A 20,989-nucleotide genomic window follows, 5' to 3' on the forward strand; every position below is an offset into this window, starting at 1 on the left:
CTGACAGCAGCTCCGTGACATACAGCGCTGACAGCAGCTCCGTGACATACAGCGCTGACAGCAGCTCCGTGACATACAGCGCTGACAGCAGCTCCGTGACATACAGCGCTGACAGCAGCTCCGTGACATACAGCGCTGACAGCAGCTCCGTGACATACAGCGCTGACAGCAGCTCCGTGACATACAGCGCTGACAGCAGCTCCGTGACATACAGCGCTGACAGCAGCTCCGTGACATACAGCGCTGACAGCAGCTCCGTGACATACAGCGCTGACAGCAGCTCCGTGACATACAGCGCTGACAGCAGCACCGTAAGCAGCCCCAGGAGGAAGTCAGCACAGCACAGGGATGGTGTGATCCCCTCATAATAAGAACCCCCAGGAGGAAGTCAGCACAGCACAGGGATGGTGGGAGCCCCTCATAATAAGAACACCCAGGAGGAAGTCAGCACAGCACAGGGATGGTGGGAACCCCTCATAATAAGCAGCCCCAGTAGAAATATGACACCGCTCAACCTCTTCAAAGAGGAGGGTAGGGGCATATAGTACGGTGTGCTTTTTTGGGTCAGGGAAGTGAGCCAAATGAATTAAGAAGGTCTGTGTGCTTGATTCCAAAAATTGTTTATAGACATATACATGGTCTACTGATCACATGTGTTGAATTCCTCCGAGATCCATGCCTCATTCATTTTTAGAAATGTGAGGTAGTTAACACTGTGGTGAGCTAGGCGAGTACGCTTATCGGTCACAATCCCCCCTGCTGCGCTGAACGTCCTTTCGGACAGGACACTGGATGAGGGGCAAGCCAACAGTTCGATTGCAAATTGGGCAAGCTCTGGCCAGAGGTCAAGCCTGCCCACCCAGTAGTCTAGGGGTTCATCACTCCTCAGAGCGTCCACATCGGCCGTTAACCCAATGTAGTCGGACACCTGACGGTCTAGGCGTTCCCTGATGCTGGATCCGGATGACACCTGTCGATGGGTCGGCTGAAAGAATGACCTCATATCCGAAGTCACCAACACATCTTCAAACCGGCCTCTTCTTGCAGGCGCTGTTGGATTGGTACCCGCAAATCCTTCTCTGGGAGTGGGAATTGCTCCTCTGCCAGCGCACGCAAAAGCAGAATGCAGCATTTCTCGAAGCAAGGCCTGGAAGTGCTGCATTCTGACAGCCCTCTGCGACGGCGGTAACATTTCCGCCATTTTGTGTTTGTACCGGGGGTCTAAGTACGTTGCCACCCAGTACTGGTCCTTGACCCTCATGCTTTTTATACGGGGGTCCCTATTAAAACACTGGAGCATGAAGGCCCCCATTTGCACTAAAGTGGAAGCGGTGTGGTGGCCTGGCTCCTGCTCATCATCCAGGATAATGTCGTCCTCTTCATTCTCCTCTCCCCATCCTCGCACAACAGGGATCCCAGAAAGGTTTAAAGCATGCTCTTCTTGCTCCTGCTCATCCGCCCCGGCACCATCCTCCTCTGACTCCTCATCAGACTCCTGTTGTTGACTTGTCTCAGATAGAGTAGCCCCCCCTGGGAATTCATCCAGCATTGCGACTTCCTCATCTTCCCGCTCCTGCTCCTCCACAGCCTGATCAATGACACGACGCAATGCACGCTCCAGAAAGAAGGCATAAGGTACCATGTCACTGATGGCGCCATGGCTGCGACTGACCAGTTTGGTGATCTCCTCAAATGGCCGCAGAAGTCTGCATGTGTCGCGCATGAGCAGCCACTGGCGCGGTGAAAAAAAACCCAGCTCCCCAGAACCGTTTCTTTCGCAGAGTTCATACAGGTAGACGTTAACTGCACGTTTCTGCTGGAGCAGCCTATCAAGCATATAGAAGGTTGAGTTCCATCGCGTCGGGCAATCGCAAATAAGACGTCTGACCGGCAGATGGTGTCGCCGCTGAATGTCAGCAAGGCGAGCCATGGCCGTGTAAGATCTTCTGAAATGGGCCGAGATTTTCCTTGCCTGCCGCAAGATGTCCTGGACCCCAGGGTATTTGACAAGGAATCGCTGCACGACCAAGTTTAAGACGTGTGCCATGCACGGCACGTGCGTGATTTTGCCCTGTTTCAATGCGCTAAGCAGATTGGCACCGTTGTCACACACCACTTTACCAACTGTCAAATTGAGCGGTGTTAGCCACTCATCTGCCTGTGAACGCAAAGCTGAAAGGAGTGCCGGGCCAGTGTGGCTCTTTGCTTCCAGGCACAACAGACGCAGCACGGCATGGCAACGTCTCACCTGGCATGTGGAATAGGTTCTGGGGAGCTTGGGCGGTGCAGTGGAAGAGACGCTAGCAGCGGAAAAGGAGGAGGCAGCTGAGGAGGAGAGGGAGGAGGATGGAGTAGGAGGAGGAGAAGAAGAGTCAGGCCTGCATGCAATCCGTGGCGGTAAAACCAAATCTACACGGGTGCCACGGGTTACATGCTTGACGGCCGTCAGAAGGTTCACCCAGTGGGCAGTAAAACTGATATACCTTCCCTGCCCGTGTTTGCTAGACCACGTGTCTGTGGTCAGATGTATCTTGGCACCGACACTGTGTGCCAGAGATACATTCACTTGCCGCTGAACATGGCCATATAGCTCTGGGATGCCCTTCTCTGAGAAATACTTCCTTCCTGGGACCTTCCATTGTGGTGTTCCAATGGCCACAAATTTGCGAAAGGCCTCCGAGTCCACCAGTTTATATGGCAGTAGTTGGCGGGCTATGAGTTCTGACAAGCCAGCCGCCAACCGTTGGGCAAGAGGGTTATCCGGCGTCATCATTTTTTTACGCTCAAACATTAGGCCCACGGAAGCCTGCCTTTTTGCAGAAAAATGTGAGCTTGGCGTGATGGAAGGTGGAGTGGAGGACAATTGTGAGGAGAGAGGAGAAGGAGAAGTAGAAGACGAGGCTGGACGGTGAGAGCCTGCAGTGTGGCTTTGTGTGTTCCGTTGCTCCCACTGGGCTCGGTGATGGCTGCTCATGTGCCTTCTTAAGGCGGTCGTCCCTAGGTGAGTATTGGGCTTACCGCGACTAACGCGTTGACTGCAAAGATTGCAGATGGCAACGCTATTGTCAGCAGCGGACACGTTAAAAAAAGCCCACACTGCGGAGCCATGTGCCGGTGTCCTGGGAGCGCCAGATGTGACCGTACATGGTCGATGACTCGCTCCTGATACATTTGCAGTCTGCTTTGTCCCTGCTGTGCAATGTAAGTCATTGCTGCTTCTCCTCCCTATCTGCTGGTCCATATCTCCCTCTGAACTCCCCTCCTCTTCCTCTCTTGTGGGCACCCACGTGACATCACTAGACACGTCATCATCAACGTCACCTTCCCCACCGCTATAAGTAGAGTAGGCAGCAACACCGGGGACCAACCTCCTCCTTGGGCTGATCTGGGTACTGGCGTCAGACTGCTGAGTAGCGCTTGTTGCTACCTCCTCTTCCTGATCCAATACCAAGAGTGGCTGCGCATCAGAAATGTCCTCTTGATATGGATCGGAAAATAATTCCAGTGACTCAAGCGGAAGGTATGTGGTGGTGGTGGTGGTGGTCGTGTTGTTGGTGGTAGTGTCTTTGGGGGTGCACATAGCAGAGAGTGAAGAAGAGGGTGCAGATCGAGAGGATGAGGAGGGTGCAGAAGAGTAAGGCTGAGCGAGCCACTCAACCAAGTCTGGTGCATCCTTTAAAGTAATTGAACGCACCTTCTGCAACTTCCCACTTTGGCTCAAGCCTGTTGCTCCTGCCCTACCCCTACCACCCCTGCGGAAGGGCCTGCCTCTTCCTCTGCATGTCATTTTTTAAATGACCCTGTGACAAAACTCTTAGTCCCTATACCGCTGAAGGACTGCTGCAGTATAGGTGAGCGGTCAGCAGTGGTGCACGTCAACCCTATCTATTGTGGACCTATAGCGGTCCTTACAGAACAGCAGACTGTACCGCACTCAAGCCTATGTACCGTAGCACCCTATACCAAGTTACCAGTCCTTATAAGAACTTTTGTGGACCAAGCAGGTTGTGTATTAGTGTTTAGCAGACTGTACGTCAGTCCCTATACCGCTGAAGGACTGCTGCAGTATAGGGCAGCGGTCAGCAGTGGTGCACGTCAACCCTATCTATTGTGGACCTATAGCGGTCCTTACAGAACAGCAGACTGTACCGCACTCAAGCCTATGTACCGTAGCACCCTATACCAAGTTACCAGTCCTTATAAGAACTTTTGTGGACCAAGCAGGTTGTGTATTAGTGTTTAGCAGACTGTACGTCAGTCCCTATACCGCTGAAGGACTGCTGCAGTATAGGGCAGCGGTCAGCAGTGGTGCACGTCAACCCTATCTATTGTGGACCTATAGCGGTCCTTACAGAACAGCAGACTGTACCGCACTCAAGCCTATGTACCGTAGCACCCTATACCAAGTTACCAGTCCTTATAAGAACTTTTGTGGACCAAGCAGGTTGTGTATTAGTGTTTAGCAGACTGTACGTCAGTCCCTATACCGCTGAAGGACTGCTGCAGTATAGGGCAGCGGTCAGCAGTGGTGCACGTCAACCCTATCTATTGTGGACCGATAGCGGTCCTTACAGAACAGCAGACTGTACCGCACTCAAGCCTATGTACCGTAGCACCCTATACCAAGTTACCAGTCCTTATAAGAACTTTTGTGGAACAAGCAGGTTGTGTGTTAGTGATTAGCAGACTGTACGTCAGTCCCTATACCAATGAAGGACTGCTGCAGTATAGGGCAGCGGTCAGCAGTAGTGCACGGCAACCCTATGTATTGTGGACCGATAGCGGTCCTTACAGAACAGCAGACTGTAACGCACTCAGGCCTATGTACCGTAGCACCCTATACCAAGTTACCAGTCCTTATAAGAACTTTTGTGGAACAAGCAGGTTGTGTGTTAGTGATTAGCAGACTGTACGTCAGTCCCTATACCAATGAAGGACTGCTGCAGTATAGGGCAGCGGTCAGCAGTAGTGCACGGCAACCCTATGTATTGTGGACCGATAGCGGTCCTTACAGAACAGCAGACTGTAACGCACTCAGGCCTATGTACCGTAGCACCCTATACCAAGTTACCAGTCCTTATAAGAACTTTTGTGGACCAAGCAGGTTGTGTGTTAGTGATTAGCAGACTGTACGTCAGTCCCTATACCAATGAAGGACTGCTGCAGTATAGGGCAGCGGTCAGCAGTAGTGCACGGCAACCCTATGTATTGTGGACCGATAGCGGTCCTTACAGAACAGCAGACTGTAACGCACTCAGGCCTATGTACCGTAGCACCCTATACCAAGTTACCAGTCCTTATAAGAACTTTTGTGGACCAAGCAGGTTGTGTGTTAGTGATTAGCAGACTGTACGTCAGTCCCTATACCAATGAAGGACTGCTGCAGTATAGGGCAGCGGTCAGCAGTAGTGCACGGCAACCCTATGTATTGTGGACCGATAGCGGTCCTTACAGAACAGCAGACTGTACTGCACTCAGGCCTATGTACCGTAGCACCCTATACCAAGTTACCAGTCCTTATAAAAACTTTTGTGGACCAAGCAGGTTGTGTGTTAGTGTTTAGCAGACTGTGCGTCAGTCCCTATACCGCTGAAGGACTGCTGCAGTATAGGGCAGCGGTCAGCAGTAGTGCACGGCAACCCTATGTATTGTGGACCGATAGCGGTCCTTACAGAACAGCAGACTGTAACGCACTCAGGCCTATGTACCGTAGCACCCTATACCAAGTTACCAGTCCTTATAAGAACTTTTGTGGACCAAGCAGGTTGTGTGTTAGTGATTAGCAGACTGTACGTCAGTCCCTATACCGCTGAAGGACTGCTGCAGTATAGGGCAGCGGTCAGCAGTAGTGCACGGCAACCCTATGTATTGTGGACCGATAGCGGTCCTTACAGAACAGCAGACTGTAACGCACTCAGGCCTATGTACCGTAGCACCCTATACCAAGTTACCAGTCCTTATAAGAACTTTTGTGGACCAAGCAGGTTGTGTGTTAGTGATTAGCAGACTGTACGTCAGTCCCTATACCAATGAAGGACTGCTGCAGTATAGGGCAGCGGTCAGCAGTAGTGCACGGCAACCCTATGTATTGTGGACCGATAGCGGTCCTTACAGAACAGCAGACTGTAACGCACTCAGGCCTATGTACCGTAGCACCCTATACCAAGTTACCAGTCCTTATAAGAACTTTTGTGGACCAAGCAGGTTGTGTGTTAGTGATTAGCAGACTGTACGTCAGTCCCTATACCAATGAAGGACTGCTGCAGTATAGGGCAGCGGTCAGCAGTAGTGCACGGCAACCCTATGTATTGTGGACCGATAGCGGTCCTTACAGAACAGCAGACTGTACTGCACTCAGGCCTATGTACCGTAGCACCCTATACCAAGTTACCAGTCCTTATAAAAACTTTTGTGGACCAAGCAGGTTGTGTGTTAGTGTTTAGCAGACTGTGCGTCAGTCCCTATACCGCTGAAGGACTGCTGCAGTATAGGGCAGCGGTCAGCAGTAGTGCACGGCAACCCTATGTATTGTGGACCGATAGCGGTCCTTACAGAACAGCAGACTGTAACGCACTCAGGCCTATGTACCGTAGCACCCTATACCAAGTTACCAGTCCTTATAAGAACTTTTGTGGACCAAGCAGGTTGTGTGTTAGTGATTAGCAGACTGTACGTCAGTCCCTATACCAATGAAGGACTGCTGCAGTATAGGGCAGCGGTCAGCAGTAGTGCACGGCAACCCTATGTATTGTGGACCGATAGCGGTCCTTACAGAACAGCAGACTGTAACGCACTCAGGCCTATGTACCGTAGCACCCTATACCAAGTTACCAGTCCTTATAAGAACTTTTGTGGACCAAGCAGGTTGTGTGTTAGTGATTAGCAGACTGTACGTCAGTCCCTATACCAATGAAGGACTGCTGCAGTATAGGGCAGCGGTCAGCAGTAGTGCACGGCAACCCTATGTATTGTGGACCGATAGCGGTCCTTACAGAACAGCAGACTGTAACGCACTCAGGCCTATGTACCGTAGCACCCTATACCAAGTTACCAGTCCTTATAAGAACTTTTGTGGACCAAGCAGGTTGTGTGTTAGTGATTAGCAGACTGTACGTCAGTCCCTATACCAATGAAGGACTGCTGCAGTATAGGGCAGCGGTCAGCAGTAGTGCACGGCAACCCTATGTATTGTGGACCGATAGCGGTCCTTACAGAACAGCAGACTGTACTGCACTCAGGCCTATGTACCGTAGCACCCTATACCAAGTTACCAGTCCTTATAAAAACTTTTGTGGACCAAGCAGGTTGTGTGTTAGTGTTTAGCAGACTGTGCGTCAGTCCCTATACCGCTGAAGGACTGCTGCAGTATAGGGCAGCGGTCAGCAGTAGTGCACGGCAACCCTATGTATTGTGGACCGATAGCGGTCCTTACAGAACAGCAGACTGTAACGCACTCAGGCCTATGTACCGTAGCACCCTATACCAAGTTACCAGTCCTTATAAGAACTTTTGTGGACCAAGCAGGTTGTGTGTTAGTGATTAGCAGACTGTACGTCAGTCCCTATACCAATGAAGGACTGCTGCAGTATAGGGCAGCGGTCAGCAGTAGTGCACGGCAACCCTATGTATTGTGGACCGATAGCGGTCCTTACAGAACAGCAGACTGTACTGCACTCAGGCCTATGTACCGTAGCACCCTATACCAAGTTACCAGTCCTTATAAAAACTTTTGTGGACCAAGCAGGTTGTGTGTTAGTGTTTAGCAGACTGTGCGTCAGTCCCTATACCGCTGAAGGACTGCTGCAGTATAGGGCAGCGGTCAGCAGTAGTGCACGGCAACCCTATGTATTGTGGACCGATAGCGGTCCTTACAGAACAGCAGACTGTAACGCACTCAGGCCTATGTACCGTAGCACCCTATACCAAGTTACCAGTCCTTATAAGAACTTTTGTGGACCAAGCAGGTTGTGTGTTAGTGATTAGCAGACTGTACGTCAGTCCCTATACCAATGAAGGACTGCTGCAGTATAGGGCAGCGGTCAGCAGTAGTGCACGGCAACCCTATGTATTGTGGACCGATAGCGGTCCTTACAGAACAGCAGACTGTAACGCACTCAGGCCTATGTACCGTAGCACCCTATACCAAGTTACCAGTCCTTATAAGAACTTTTGTGGACCAAGCAGGTTGTGTGTTAGTGATTAGCAGACTGTACGTCAGTCCCTATACCAATGAAGGACTGCTGCAGTATAGGGCAGCGGTCAGCAGTAGTGCACGGCAACCCTATGTATTGTGGACCGATAGCGGTCCTTACAGAACAGCAGACTGTACTGCACTCAGGCCTATGTACCGTAGCACCCTATACCAAGTTACCAGTCCTTATAAAAACTTTTGTGGACCAAGCAGGTTGTGTGTTAGTGTTTAGCAGACTGTGCGTCAGTCCCTATACCGCTGAAGGACTGCTGCAGTATAGGGCAGCGGTCAGCAGTAGTGCACGGCAACCCTATGTATTGTGGACCGATAGCGGTCCTTACAGAACAGCAGACTGTAACGCACTCAGGCCTATGTACCGTAGCACCCTATACCAAGTTACCAGTCCTTATAAGAACTTTTGTGGACCAAGCAGGTTGTGTGTTAGTGATTAGCAGACTGTACGTCAGTCCCTATACCAATGAAGGACTGCTGCAGTATAGGGCAGCGGTCAGCAGTAGTGCACGGCAACCCTATGTATTGTGGACCGATAGCGGTCCTTACAGAACAGCAGACTGTAACGCACTCAGGCCTATGTACCGTAGCACCCTATACCAAGTTACCAGTCCTTATAAGAACTTTTGTGGACCAAGCAGGTTGTGTGTTAGTGATTAGCAGACTGTACGTCAGTCCCTATACCAATGAAGGACTGCTGCAGTATAGGGCAGCGGTCAGCAGTAGTGCACGGCAACCCTATGTATTGTGGACCGATAGCGGTCCTTACAGAACAGCAGACTGTACCGCACCCAAGCCTATGTACCGTAGCACCCTAGACAGACCAAGTTACCAGTCCTGATAAAGAGCTTTGTGGAACAAGTGAGTTGTGAATGATTAGCAGACTGCAGCAGAAGGGCAGCAGTCAAGTATAATATTCTTTCTATATTTGGAAGAAAGAATATTATACGTGTACAAGCCTATTACCATACCACTGATACCAGTCCTGAAAAGAACCTTTGTGGAACTAATAGTAACAGCAAGTCTTTAAAATTATCCTCACTGCCTGACACACTGCTTCCTGCCTGTCCCTATACAAATTGGCAAAAAAGAGTAGGCTGGAACGATTAGCTGGAACAGCTCTTTTGTGGACCTGATAGTAACAGCTAATGATGATGATGATGATGATGATGAAGAAAGACTAATCTGGCTGAGCTGTCCCTAAAATAGCAGCATACAGCGCTCTGTCCCTTTATCTAAACTGACAAAAGAAACTCAGGCTGCTGACCTAACACCTATACCAGTCCTGAAAAGAACTTTTGTGTACCAAATAGCTAGCGTTTTCTCTGTCCCTACTCCACACAGGATCCTTTCCCTACAGTGACAGAAGAAAGAATGTAAAATGGCCACCGGATCGGGTGTATTTATAGGTTAGGGGGAATGTCCAAGTGTCCATGAGCTGTCATGTCTCAATTGGTTGTCCTGTAACACATGATAAACGTGTCACGAAAGGTTAAAGTTCTTGTATACATTAAACACGTAAGTCCGCCGGGGCGAACGACGGAAAAAGGCGTTCGAACCCGCGGACGGCGAAAGTCGGAAATTCGCCGCGAAACGACCGCCGGGCGAACCGTTCGGCCATCACTAGCCATTACTTAAAGACTTGGAAGAGCAAAGGGGCCTTTGCCCCCTGGGCCACAACTTTTAAGATATGTTGGACTAGTGGCCCCATTCTGAACTCAATCACAGCAGTTCCATCTTCCTTTGCGACTTTAAGATGCAACCAAGTGCACAAAGAACGCTAGTTCTGGAAGATGTGAAAAGGTCTGTTAAAATAAACTTTATCCACCTTGCCTACCAATACCTGTGGTACCATGGCATACTTTGAGTGGTACACTTTGCCCACATAAATCTGTCACTACAATGAAAGGATCACTTGATCATAGCTACTCCCCAGGTCGAGGGTTTCCTATCTTTTACCTGCAGAGAAACACTGATATATTTAATACTCACTGTTGCTTGGAGGAAAAACTCCTTAAACTTTTTGTGATATTTCTCTAAGCTTTCCAGAGACCATTCCATATTATCCATTTCACGCAGCTGATTGTCTCCATCTCCATCCATCCAAGAGGTGAGCTGCAGATGTGGACAACAAATTAATTTAGGAGCGAGTCAAAGATACACAATTTTTTTTAGCTGGGTGGCAATAATAGAATTTAAAAAAGTATTTGGCTTATATCTTTATTGTATCAAATATCTATGGCCAAGATAAGTTTACTATTACATTCTTGGGGTGCAAGTAGTTAGGTTCCCACGTGGGTAATTTTACTGATCTTTTTGACCATACAGCTTCATGCGTTATGTTTAAAAATAAAGACAGGCAATCTCTGTGTAATCAAATAATGAATGAATGAATAAATGAATGATAATAAAGAGCTATATTGTGGTAATAAAGTAAAGGTAATCTCTGTGTGCCCATGGTCTATGTGTTCTTCCTACAAAAGCAGGATTTCCCAGATTTCATAGTTTCATAGTTAGTAAGATTGAATAAAGACACCAGTCCATCCAGTTCAACCTGAGTGAGTGTCTACAATGGTCCCTATCCCTGTATATTGCACAATCACATCGGTCCCTACCCTCAAGGAGCCCACAATCCAAAGTCCCCATTCATATACTAGGGTCAATTTTGGACAGAAGCCAATTAACCTACCTGCATGTCTTTGGATTGATTTGATCCAAAATTTGCTTGTAATATGTTTCTCCTGACTTCCTTACCTGGTCAAATTGTCCCTCCAGTTCTTTGACCTTTAACAGTGACTCTAGAAGCTCCAGCCTACGGTTGGACTTAGTCACTAAGGCATGCACTCGTTCCTCTAGGTGATTGTACATCTGCACAGCGGACTCCACGGCACTCCTAAGAATGAATGAATGATCAGTGATTAATATTAATAGCCCAGTAGGTGTTTAAAATAAATAAGTATCTCTGGCTATAATACTTACCTTTTCTACAGCAACACCCCCCCACATTATTTTATTTCCACTACTAGATGTCCATAGACAAGTTCAAGACATCATAGACCTGCCCTCTAGGGAAGGGGTGTCACCACAAATTCCTTTACTTACATACAGAACTGTGCAAATGTTTTAGGCAGGTGTGAAGAAATGCTGTAAGGGAAGAATGCTTTCAAAAATATATATATTAAATTGTTTATTTTTATCAATTTCCAAAATGCAAAGTGAGCAAACAGAAGAAAAATATACCGTATTTTTCTGACAATAAGACGCACTTTTTCCCCCCAGAAATATGGGGGAAATGTGCCTGCGTCTTATGGTGCGAATATACGATTGGCACCACCCCCGCCGTGCTCCGGAGTGCTCCGCGGCCTTGGCCTTAGGAAAGGCAGTCACAGCCATCCATCCATACCCTGCCAATACTCTGCAATACTCTGAAAATACTTTGCCATACCCTGCCAATACTCTGCAATACTCTGAAAATACTTTGCCATACCCTGCCAATACTCTGCAATACCCTGCCAATACTCTGCCATACCCTGCCAATACTTTGCAATACCCAGCCAATACTCTGCCATACCCTGCCAATACTCTGCCATACCCTGCCAATACTCTGCAATACCCTGCCAATACTTTCTATGGTAATGGCCACTCTGCATTTTCTATGGTAACTCTGCATTTCATGGGCACTGGAAAATATTTTAGTACATCATTTGGTTCAGAATATTTTTTTTCACCTCCTTTTAGTGGGATCCCCCTTACGGTTTGCCCTAGATCCAAAGTGACTATTTCTTGCCAAAAGGATCTGTTGGGGTTTTAATGGATCTTGGATGTTTACATATGGTAATTATGACTCAATCGTTAGCCTTGTACTGTAAGTGTTGCCTGCATTTTGATGTTATAGTATCTCTCTACTATGCGACCTTCTGTACTTGTGTACTGCTATCCCTTTTTTTTTATGTTAATAAAAATATTTGAAAAGAATATTTTTTTTCTTGTTTTCAACCTCTAAAACCTAGGTGCGTCTTATGGAGCGAAAAATATGGTAAATCAAAGCAATATTTGGTGTGACCGCCCTTTGGTTTCAAACCAGCATCAATTCTTCTAGGTATACTTGCACACAGTTTTTCAAGGAACTCGCCAGGTAGATTAATCCAAACATCTTCAAGAGCTAACCACAGATCTTCTGTGGATGTAGACTGCCTCAAATCCGTCTGACTCTTCATGTAATCCAAGACAGTCTCCATGACATTGAGATCAGAGCTCTATGGGGGCTAAACCATCACTTCCATTGTTCCTTGTTCTTCTTTTTTCTGAAGATAGTTTTTAATGACATTGGCTGTGTGTTTGGGGTCATTGTTCTGCTGAAGAATAAACTTGGGGCCAATCATACACCTCCCTGATGGTATGCCATGATGGATAAGTATCTGCCTGTATTTCTTAGCATTGAGGACACCAACGATCGGGCAACATTGAGGACTGTAGATGCAGTGGTTGGCCAAGGAAATTTAATGCAGTAGAAGAGAGACACATCATGCTTATTTCCCTCATGCCGCGTACACACGATCAGACTTTCCGACAGACTTGGTCTGGTGGACCGGTATCCGTCAGACAATTCGATCATGTGTGGGCTCCAGCTGACTTTTTTTTCCCAAAAGTCAGACGGACCTAGAAATAAAACATGTTTCAAATCTATCCGACAGACTCAAGTCTGACGGACTAAAAATCGGGAAACCATTTGTCTGTGTGCTAGTCCGATGGACCTTATACGACGCAAGGGCAGCTAATGGTTACTGGCTATTGAACTTCCTTGTTTAGTCCCGTTTTTACGTCATCGTGTTCAAAATGAATGGTCTTAGTCCAGTTGTGTGTGGCCAAGTCCGTTTCGTTCAGAAAGTCTGAAGGACCTCTGCCGAAAGTCTGTTGGGAAGACCGTCTGACCTAGTCCGTTGAAAAGTCCGGTCGTGTGTACCCGGCATTAGACATCAGAAGATGCCCAGCAGTGCCATCAGCACAGAACTGGTAGGACCCTGGTACACCCATCTACTGTCCAGAGACATCTGTCCAGAAGTGGTCTTCATGGAAGAACATACATGATGTACACCATTTTTTCACATCTGCCTAAAGCTTTTGCACAGTACTGTACACTGATGCTGACAGCACCACTGACCTCTTAATATCAGTGCTGCTGTCTGCATCACTAATGACCACCGGAGAAGAAGAAAAAAAGGCCCTGCTTGCCATGTGACTTGTCTGTACACATATAAAATGAAAAAGCATAAACAAATAAATAAAAAAAAGCATAAAATAAAGGTGGGAATGCAGAGGGGTCCCAGTGTTGGGCTTTAAGGATGAACTCTTCACGGATATAGAAACAATTAATGTAGTTAAATATTCATTAAACATTATTAAATGTATTTATTATGTTTATTTTTAAATGTGAGTGCTTGCATTTTTTTCTATCCTCTTGTAATCCCCTATAGTCTAAGAGAGGGTGGGGCAGCATTAGAAGCTAACAAGATTATACTGATGTGCACATGTGCCTACAGGGAACATGCAGACAGGAGGTAATAGAAGAATGGGCAGAACTGTGTCTCTGTTCTCTTATTTCTTCACTTCAGTGGTTGACAGTGGAGGAAATTGCAAATTTGTTCTCATTTTTTTTTCCAGTTTTAATGAACTTAATGAAAAACTAAAATATAGGCTCTATTTTAGGAAAGATTGGTGGTTATAATAACAACTCCCTAGGTGTCTTTAAAGAAGAGCGGGTTATTTCGTTTGTTTTTGTGAGATATGAACAGCGCTTCCCCGAGTTGATGAAATTTTTGTCCCTGCGTTTTTATGCTCGACTTCCAAGGTCCTAAGAAACGACCAATCTATATGCTTATCTTACCTTCTAGGTGAATTGCTTGGTAAAATGGGATTAAGAAATTGACTAATAAATATATTAATAATAAAGAATTATTATTAAGATCCAATTATAACATTAATTATAAAATTTCCAAACCAATAATCTTTGCACAGGATTTACCAGTGCCTACGAATGCCCTGGAACGACACAAGTAGCTTAAGTAAGCATAAACCCTTATGAAAATGTAACCATGACTATAATTAAATATGATTAATGGCCCTAATCTCACACTATTTAGGAATCTGCATACAATGCATTTTTTCCCACTCATCCAAATTACTGTATTGCTCTTTGTTTTACTCTCCCTTTTAGATCTATAATGCATGTCTTTATAGTTATGGCCCTTCCCTTGTTCCCCATCAAAGTGTCTGGCTAGCTTGTAAACCAATCATAAACCTGCTCAATGGGAGCTTTACTACATATTTTACTGTTTAATGTTGATTAAGGCCTTGTATGAAGTTCACTCTGTCTGCAAGTCTGCTGAACTATTATGAACTGGAATAAAATGGCAATGCAACTATTTATTGTCGTTGTCACAGGACGCTTCGTCCCACGGGGTTCACCAATTCAAAGTTCTATTAAATATTAAATCGTAAGAGTAAGACTAGGCATGCTCAGAAAGGAAAGAATACATACAAAACAATTCAACATATTACGTCACTTCTGAAGTTGAATTCTGTCGTACAAGAATTTTCGTATGTTGAGTAACCTCTTCACTTTCCATATGAGACAAGCAGCATACAAAAAAAAAGACAAAAATCTGTCCGCTAATCTGATTGTGTGTACCCGGCTTTAGAGAAAGCACAGGGAGAAGAAAGATGAGCCCATCAGTCTGCTGCTAATCTTTCACTGTCAAATCAGTGGGCTGGGTGTGGGGAGAGGAGATCACTACAGGCATACCCCACTTTTAAGTACACAATGGGGTTTATTTACTAAAGCTGGAACGTGCAAAATCAGGCTCACTTCTGCATCGAAACCAATAAGCTTCTAACCTCAGCTTGTTCAATTAAGCTTTGGTAATAAAACCTGGAAGCTCATTGGTTTCTATGCAGAAGTGAGCCTGATTTTGCACTTTCTAGTTTTAGTAAATAGACCCCATTGGGTACTTAAAAGTGGGGTATGCCTGTATATTCCTTAGTGTCTCTGTCTCTGCAAAAAGATGCTTCTAATCCCTATTCCTCAGATCTTTCCCCTTCTTGCAGAGTTATGGCCTTCCGACATAATCTTCACATCCGACACTTCTGCGAGTGTCAGATGCTGGTGACCCCATCACATGCCGTGGTTCCATCCCCGACCTCTACGTCACTACTGTTTCCTATAGTGATATAGGGGACAGTGGACAGAACCACAGCACTCACTGGGGCACCAGGAATTCGAGATGTCAGGGGGTTTGCTGGGTGTGAAAAGTCTGCCAAAGGATCTGTATTTCTGTACATTCTGTTTTGTGATCCAGATCCTACCAGACAGCACAGACAGATCCTCGACCTTCATTCAGGAGCATAGCTTTGTCAAAACCCACTTCCAACCTGCAGATTGGATAATGACAGATGTAGCACCCTCTATCTAGTGTAGGTGCTAGAGTGAGATTTTTTTTGTAGTGCAGGTAAACTTAGGCAGGCCTAGCTGAAAGTTAGGCCTGTTTGTTTTGATCTGTGGTCTGGGAGTGGCTTTAGAGTAGGCTGGTGACTCACAGCTAGTTTCATCTTTCGGTTATCTCCCTTTTGCTTCTAGAGGCTTCTAGAAGGAAGGTGGAGAAGAAAGGTGGAGCTGTCTGTGGTGTTCTAATTAGCCCTGACCAATCCCCAACCTGGATTGGCAGGGGGCAGGCCTCCTAAAAATGCCTTGAGTCAGCTCAGCTGGGAGGAGTTGTTCGGGTGGAAGAACTAGAGAAGGAGTATTAGGCCTTTGAGGAAACCTCCCAGTCTTTGGGTGACCTCGGCCAGGGGCTCAGAGCTATACAGGAACCCCAGACACCTGTGTTGCTCTTTATTTTACTCTCCCTTTTAGATTTATAATTCATGTCTTTATAGTTATGGCCCTTCCCTTGTTCCCCATCAAAGTGTCCACCAAAGAGGGCATCTAGCACCAGAACTAATTTTTTGCTATGCGATAGGCGCCCATGGTCCTTGCCTGTAATAAGGAATTTTGCTAAGGCCTGGCTGAAACCAGAGTTATGCCTAACCATGTGCTGGCTGCGCCTGAAAAATTGTGCTGGAGGGAGAAGGAGAGATAGTCTGCAGCAAGTGTTGTGCAGAAGAGGAGTATCTAAATGTCCTGGGCATCCTATGAATTCCTTAACCCCATCCAAATTCTAATCCCTCAATAAAACACAAAAACAAAGCTGATGGACTTGTTCATTGTCTTGGAATGTCTGGAAGTGAACAGGCAGGGTGACAGGCATGGGCGTCCGCAGATAGAGGCAAGGGGGGTCAAGTGCTCCCCCCTGGAATCGTCAAGGTGTCTGCACACAGATACTGGTGTCCTTGAGCAGTCCTTGCAGGCACGGCGGGGAGGAGATGATGCACCAGAATGCGAGCTGCACTATGCTCATAACACTCAGGAGAAGCTCTTGAGCAACTTGCCCAGCTGTCACACTACCCTATAATCTGACCTCTGGTACAGCCGCACACTGAACTGAGGCTGTGTTTGCCTCCTTCTCTGTAGCTGCAGCCCTACCAGACAGGAGAAGGACGATTCTCCCAGGTTTGGTTGCTGTCCAAGTCAGAGATATCACAGTCAGAGCAGCAGTGAAGGTGGGCGGAGCAGGAAGATAAAGTTCACTCAGCGGCCACTGTCCAGCCCAACAGTCACCAGAGCTTATCCCAGGCCAGCTAAGAAGTTCCTGAATCAAGCCACGGAAGCTGCCATTAAGGTGAAGTGCTAAATGATATTTGTAGAACAAGATGAGTTAGTGTCAGCTTGTTCTGTGCCATGGTCTGTCTGTAATCAGTGCTTGCAGATTACTGTTTAATTATCAGTATCCAGCAACTCTGATAAGACCCCAGACCAGGACAATTCTACTACTTCCCAGGCTCATTACAAATCTGTAATGGACATTTTTAAGGCTACATGTTTTGATTGTAGGTGGAAGTGAGTGTCTGCAAGAATTAATTTCTGACCAAGCATGTGATCAGTATTTTTTTAAGGTCAGTTACAAATGTCTAAAAATCTCTCACTCAGTATAAATCATTTTGGGCATTCTGTATGTAGCTGTTAATATTTTAGAAGAAATCTATATTTTAGGCTATCAAAAGACACCCAACATTAAGCGCAGTTTGGCATCTTCGCCCTGGTCACCAGATAAACCTGTCCCGGCACTGGGAGCGCTGCAAGGTCGGTGTCACTGGGCACAATAGGAGACAGTAGCATTTGTATGGCCACAATAGGAGTTATACAGTATGGACAGAATATCATCTTTATGCTATTGTGCCGATATAGATGCTGTTGCGCCCATATAGAGGCACACCAGCGTCTATATGGGCACAAAAGCAGCTATATGGGCACAACAGCATAAAGATGCTATTGTGTCCATACAGATTTTAAAATCTCCACTGTCTTAAGCCAATGCTGCACCATGGCACTGGATTAAGCCAATGCTGCACCATGCACGTGTAGTTTTTTTTTTTGGAATTGATTGATTGCCTAATTGTATGTTAATTTATACCTTCACTTGCTGTGGTCGCTCGCAGCATATTTTGCATGGTTGTGCATGTGGCTCAGAACCCCACAGCAAAACCAGGTACACTCTCTCCCCGAAAAAGTGCCAAATGTGGCAGTGGAAGGGGGGAGGGTGCAAACAAGTGGAGCTTCCCCTTTTGGGTGGAGCTCTGCTTTAACACTGCCACAAGCCACCATTAGGGAGGGTAGATTGAAAGTAGAATTCCAGCTTGCGCTAGTCTTAAAAAACTGCCCCCCGTCCCCTTACTCCTAACGCCTATGCACACTAACCTATTTTCAGACTGTTCCAATCTGGTCATGTTATCTCACCTGTGTGATCCAGCAGTGTATGCAGGGGAGAGGAGGGAGCACCAATAACTGTGACATGGGAACCTATGGGTGACATCACCTCATCAGGCTTGATCAGCCGTTGCAAAGCACTTTCTCCCCTGCAGCTGCTGTTGACTGATACAGGTAAGATCACACGACCAGACCTTAAAATGATGCCCCCCCCCCCTGAAAAAAGTTCTGCGGATGCCCATGGTGACAGGTGGGCCACAATCACTCAGCAGCCCCTACGGGGGGTACCGCATCGCCGAGAAGAAGCAAACCAATCAGGCCAACTTTTGCTCACTTTGCTCTTTTCTCCTATCATGTTCCTATATGTTGCACTACAACAGATCCTGATTGGCTACAAGTGCAGCCCTTCCCTCTCTAGGTGGAGATTCTTATTGATATCAAAACAAATGTTGATATTTGTTGACTATTTGCAATTGCAATAATTAAAAAAATATACATAAGCTCATGACTTGCTGTTTTTTTATCTGGCTGAAGACAAGCTTTGAAAGGCAAATCCACATAAATCAAAAAGGACTGCGATCCTATACACATTTTGGTGGCCACACGATTAAGATATTAATTTCTTGAATCTGAAACCAATTCTAAACATTTTTGGCTCTGCAAAAAAAAAAAATGTTGAAAATAAATCCATGTAGGCTTTCATCTCTGAAGGCTATACTGATTTTCCTATAGACATCTGCAGAACTGACAGCTAGACGATAGAAATGGGGGTTCAGGCCACTGGCCTCACTTCAAGGGAGACTTTCAAGCTGCAAATCAGACAAGCGTGGGCATGGAGGGGGCCAAAACTAGACATGACACTCAATGCATTCCCCGCCTTAACAGCCTGCTCTATGAATCTGTGTGGTCTTGCTCTTTAATTATTTGTACGTAATTATATTCTGTTTTCTTCTGTTGGAGTTAAAGGTTGCATCACTTTGATGCACCGCTCAGCATTTACAAAATTGTATTTTTCATAACGCCATTTTTCAGGCCGCTGACCCCATGCTTGGAGTCACTGGCAGGAAAGGCAGAGTGCTAAAAGGCTGGCTGCTGACAAAGGCTGAATGCCCAGAGAACATGTAATGAGCAGTATTTAACACCTATCACTCCCCAATGAGGTCAGCTCAGCTTGTAATAGGAGTCAGAGCTAACCTGCAGCACAGAAGTGTTACACTGACACCTAGTGGACAACACAAAATGTTTCAGCGGAAGAGATTTTTTTTAAATACAGATGGCCATCGATAAATGATTCATTTATTTTTCCAATCAATCTCTTTGGATAGGAATAATCAATCTATAGTCGACAACCAATTTAATCAATATGCCACACACAGGGAAGTGGATTTCAGTTGATCGTCAACATATGATTGTAATTTACGATTGCAATTTCATGCAATCTCATAATCTGATGGATTGAAATACAAATGCATTCATGGACAAAGTATCTCAAGTGCTGCCTGATCGATGCAAAAAGATTGATAATACTCCACCCTGGCCCATCGACTCAGTTCGATCAAATGTGATCAAGCCTAAATTAATTTAAAAGGGAAGCTACGGCTACTTGATTGTTTGTGGATTTGATCAGTTTGATCAAAGCGCACATCGATCAGATAAAATAAATCAAAGTGAATGTGGCCACCATAAGGCTGACCACACACTAGACGAAGTAAATGTATGATCCCCTTATTGGTGGCTATACACGCTTTGATAAATGATAAATATCTTTTTAGATTGATCTTTTCCGATAAGAATAATTGCTCTATAGTTGACAATTCATTCATTCGATATGACACACATGGGAATTAGATTTTGATCCAGTTGGAAGATACGATAATAAATTATCACATCTCTGCTGTTTTTATTATGCAATCTTATAATCTGATTGATAAAGAAATCATCTCAGTGCTGCTGATTGAAACACTAATTGTAATCAATAATTTTCCACCTTGGCCAATCAACTCCAATTTGAATCAAGTCTAAAATGATTGGAAAGGAAGTCAAGACTATTTGACTGTTTGCCAATTTGTTTTGATCGAAATAGCACATCAATAAAATAATAATCAAAGGATGTATGGCCACATTTAGATCTACCATCAACTATACAGCACAAGGAACTGCCTGATTTGATAATAATTGAAAGGATGATTTAGGTTGGTCTCCATATTACATGGGTTTGGTAAAGGTATAGCAGATTGTACAGAGATTGTACAGTCACATTGTACAGTGGGTTATGACTAAGGCCTTATAGGCTGAAACACGTCAACTGATTTAATGAGCGTTTGTTCACTGTGGCTATTCAATAAAATTAAGACATTTTAAGAGCAACAACCGGAGTGCTGGTAATTTTTTCTACATTACTCTACTCAGCCAGCGACTGTGGATCGAGCACCTGGGAGCGAGCTCTGCGGTCTATGTGGTGTATGGGTAGTAGCACTGACCTTTCTGTTTATACATTGTTTATACATTGTACAGTGTATCTGCTGCCTGTACATTTTTCACATGCGCAATGCTTTGCATTGCAATGTGGGAAACCGTATCCCTGTTGCCGCTTGCAGAGGGCATTACCGCCCACCATATACAGTTATTTACCGGAATGGGGCCACACTACAATCTCCCTGCAATCGTGTGCAATGCATGTGGTTGTGGCACAGTGGAGCAGATTTTTTAGGGGATAAAACCAGCAGCGAGAAGGCGCTTCCTCGCTGCCTGTCAAACACCCCATGAAGAGCAATCCACCGTGGATCGGATAAGAAGCTCATGGTGTGAGCAAGCCCTTAAGCAACTTCGCTGGTGTTCCCTATCTCATTATTTACAGAACAGAAGCAGGACAGGATCAGTGATGACATCCTCTAAGAACCCAGAAAGGAATATATTTATATAGTTAT

At 45.9% G+C, this 20,989-nt stretch overlaps 1 protein-coding gene across 3 annotated transcripts in view; it reads right to left on the reverse strand.

The window, feature by feature from the left end:
• The window catches only part of KIAA1755 (KIAA1755 ortholog), a 133,891-nt gene that overhangs the window by 59,324 nt on the left and 53,578 nt on the right, over nt 1-20,989 (reverse strand). For all 3 annotated transcript variants that reach the window (XM_077459049.1, XM_077459048.1, XM_077459050.1), the window contains exons 10-11: nt 10,958-11,096; nt 10,196-10,318 (exon numbers count right to left, since the gene is read on the reverse strand). In XM_077459049.1, the coding sequence (XP_077315175.1) occupies nt 10,196-10,318; nt 10,958-11,096 (262 nt within the window). The remainder of the gene's footprint in view (nt 1-10,195; nt 10,319-10,957; nt 11,097-20,989) is intronic.

This window comes from Lithobates pipiens, unplaced genomic scaffold, assembly GCF_037356315.1.
Source record: "Lithobates pipiens isolate NorthernLeopardFrog02 unplaced genomic scaffold, aLitPip1_a1.2 Scaffold_28, whole genome shotgun sequence".
Taxonomy (NCBI): domain Eukaryota; kingdom Metazoa; phylum Chordata; class Amphibia; order Anura; family Ranidae; genus Lithobates; species Lithobates pipiens.